This window comes from Coffea eugenioides, chromosome 1 (genome assembly GCF_003713205.1).
Source record: "Coffea eugenioides isolate CCC68of chromosome 1, Ceug_1.0, whole genome shotgun sequence".
NCBI classification, from domain to species: Eukaryota; Viridiplantae; Streptophyta; class Magnoliopsida; order Gentianales; family Rubiaceae; genus Coffea; species Coffea eugenioides.
The window spans coordinates 16,131,154-16,134,503 of NC_040035.1; the positions used below are offsets into that span (position 1 = coordinate 16,131,154).

Sequence of the window (3,350 nt, forward strand, 5' to 3'; positions counted from 1 at the left end):
GCCAGAATTCACGCTTACTAAATTTGGCATATAGTTGGTGATCTTTTAGGGTTTGTAAGACGCTTTTTAAGTGCTGCTAATGCTTCTCTCGAGATTTTGAATAGACCAAAATATCATCGATAAACACAACGATAAATCGGTCCAGGTAGGGTTTAAAAACCCGATGCATCAGATTCATAAAGACGGCAGGGGCATTAGTTAATCCAAAGGGCATGATGGCAAATTCGAAATTCCATATATAGAATTGAAGGCAGTCTTTGGTACATCTTCCTTCCGGATTAACAACTGATAATATCCCTGTCGGAGGTCTAATTTCGAAAAGACTACTGTGCCGTGCAACTGGTCAAACAACTCATCAATATGGGGCAATGAGTATTTATTCTTAATGGTCACATTGTTCAACCCCCGATAATCTATACACAACCTCAAGGTTCCGTTCTTCTTCTTAACAAAGAGCACAGGTGCCCCCCAAGGAGACCCCGCTCTCACGAATAAACCCTCGCTCCAATAGGTCTTGCAACTGCAACTTCAATTCCTTGAGTTTAGCAGGTGCCATTCGATAGGAGGTCTTAGAGATAGGTGATGTCCTCGGTAACAGGTCAATTTTGAATTCTATCTCTCTCTCCGGAGGTAAAGTTACTAATTCATTAGGGAATACATCCGGATATTCACCCACTACTGGTACATTCTCTACCTTCAACTTATCAGTGGGAGTGTTTATAAGAAAAACTAGGAACTCTTGTGCCCCTCTACTCAAAAGTTTCCTAACCCGAATACCCGAAATTAGTGCAGATGAGGCTAAACTACCCCTTACGTCTAGCCTTAAAGTTGTCTCCCCAGGTATACGAAATTCTACCACTTTCCTTTTACAGTCAAGTTGGGCACTACACTTACCTAACCAGTCCATACCCAATATAACGTCGTACCCCTTGATGGCTAAGCTTATAAGATTTCCCAATAACTTCCTCTCTCCTACCCAGATTTCACAGTTTACATACATCATACTAGTGATCAAACATTTATCCCCCATAGGAGTACTAACTTCCAAATCATAAGGCAGACTAACAGGTTGTATATCATTTCCACACATGAATTCGGGGTTAACGAAGGAATGGGTAGCATCGGGGTCTATCAAAATCCTAGCGGGACGGCAGAAGACAGGAATCGTACCTTCAACCACCTCTGAGGAATCCGGAACTTGATGTGGCTCAAGGGAATACACCCGAGCTGGCACCTTCGGCTTTGTCCCTTCCACCTTGGACTGCCTCGAGTTGGCTTTCGATGATTGGGTAGTTACTCTCGCCTCCCGAGGTAACACCGGACAGTTGGCTATTTGATGCTCCGCACTCCCACAACGTAAGCAATTTCTTTCCTTCCTCCAACAGTTGTCCTCGGTGTGGTTTGGTTTCCCACAAAATCCACAAGGACCACGAGAAACCGCAGCTGAGCTCCCCTGTGAGACACTTCTCTGTTGGCCTCGTCCAGTTTGACCACCTCTAGGCGGAGTTCCTTGTGACATTCCTGGTAGACTTCCTCCTCCAGCTCCCCTTCCAAATTTGGGAGGGGTACTTTTATCCCCTTGAGTCAAACTACTCGCAGAAAATCCCCGTTTATTCACCTGGAAGTTCCTAATTTGAAGCCTTGCATTTTCAACTCGTAAATCTTTCTCCACCGCTTCACTAAAGGTATTGATCTGGGCTACTGCCAGATCCTTTTGAATTTTTACATTGAGACCCTGAATAAAACGCCGAACTCTCATTTGCTCTGTCAGAATGAGTTCAGGGGCGAACATGGATAATCTAGTAAACTGGCTCTCGTACTCAGCCACCGTTTGAGTCCCCTGACGGAGCCTAAAGAACTCGTCCTCCTTCTTTTCCTGGACTAGAGGTGGAAAGTTTTTCGCGTTGAACTCCCTCATGAAGTTCACCCATGTTCTTGGGGTTTGCTCCAGTTCCCACTTCAGTCGTATCACGTTCCACCAAGAACAGGCGGCCCCTTCCAACTGGAAGATAGCAAAAGTAACCTGTCTTTCCTCTGAATAGTGTAGGGCAGCAAAGATGTCTATCATTTTCTCCAACCACCTTTCGGCCATGTCCGGATCTGGCCCTCCCAGGAATTTTGGTGGAGAGAACTTTTGAAATCTCTCGAGGGCTCGATCCTCACTTTCGACGGGATTGCCAGGGTTCCCAGGTTGCTGGACAGGATGTTGGCCCTGATGTTGCACTACGTGGGCTAACAAGTCAGTCATTTGCTGAATAGCGGCAGCTATTTGGACATTAGGATCAACCCTAGGTTCAGGGTTTGGTTCAGACGCGGTTTCCCCAGTACCCCCTTCAGTCATGGGTTGCCTAATACCGCGCCCACGGCCTCGTCCACTACGAGTGCCCTCCATCAATTTAAGTCAATCTAGGGTCGAGGCACACATATAATGTTAAAGAGGCATATAAGCATAGGCATATAAACATGAACGAATAGCCAAAAGTAAACACCACATATGGCATGTATACACATAGAGCATTTATACATAGAACACATAACTGTTCAAACAGTCATATAGGAGCAGTCAGTCAAATACATACAAAAGGAACCCCATGAAGCTAGAAGGGGGGTCTTCCAAAAATACAATGTACAACCTAGGCCAAAAGTACAAAACCTGCTAACGGAGAGCTTTTCCCCAAGTACCCCCCCCACACGGGGTCAAAACACGACCCAAAGGATCTTTAACCTAATTCCTAACTGAACCCAAGGATTCACCCCCATGGCTAGAACTGGGCGTGACTCCTTCTCCAGGTGCCCCAACACCCGGAGCCTCCACTTCCCCAACCACATTCGTAAGACGGGCGTTGACTACTTGTAACTGCTCTCTAAGAGCATTCGTCCGCTCTTGCTCCATGACTATGTCCCCCTGGAGCTCCCCAATCCGATCCGCTTGCATTCTCATGATGCCCCTCAGCCTAAGCATCTCAGTGTGATCCTGGGCGGCAGCGCGTCTAAGCCTCCTTCTCTCGTCAAGTACTGCCACGACCATATGGTCGATATAAGAATATTTCTGACAACGGTTACAGCGTTGGGTATGGCTAGCAGTATACTAAAATTGGATCGGACCTCCAGGCCTCTTCTGGTAATCGATGACGCGAAAACGCCTCTGCGACGGCTCACCTCCGGTCCCACTAGCTCCGTCCATGACCTATAAGAATATCCACAATTGACATCTTAGGCAAGGTAACAATACTTAATCACATTCTAACACAATCCCCATAAATTCTAAGACTCGAGTTCTAGTTTGCCCAGGTTATTTCTAACATAGGCTTTGATACCAACTGTGACAGCCCCACCTTCCCCTAGGGCGA

General features: G+C 46.5%; 1 protein-coding gene across 1 annotated transcript; it reads right to left on the bottom strand.

The window, feature by feature from the left end:
• Positions 1-445: 445 nt before the first annotated feature.
• Positions 446-2,248, bottom strand: LOC113768532. Its single transcript, XM_027312934.1, has one exon. It carries the CDS (start codon positions 2,246-2,248, stop codon positions 446-448), a length of 1,803 nt encoding a protein of 600 aa, XP_027168735.1.
• Between the last annotated feature and the right edge of the window lie 1,102 nt (positions 2,249-3,350).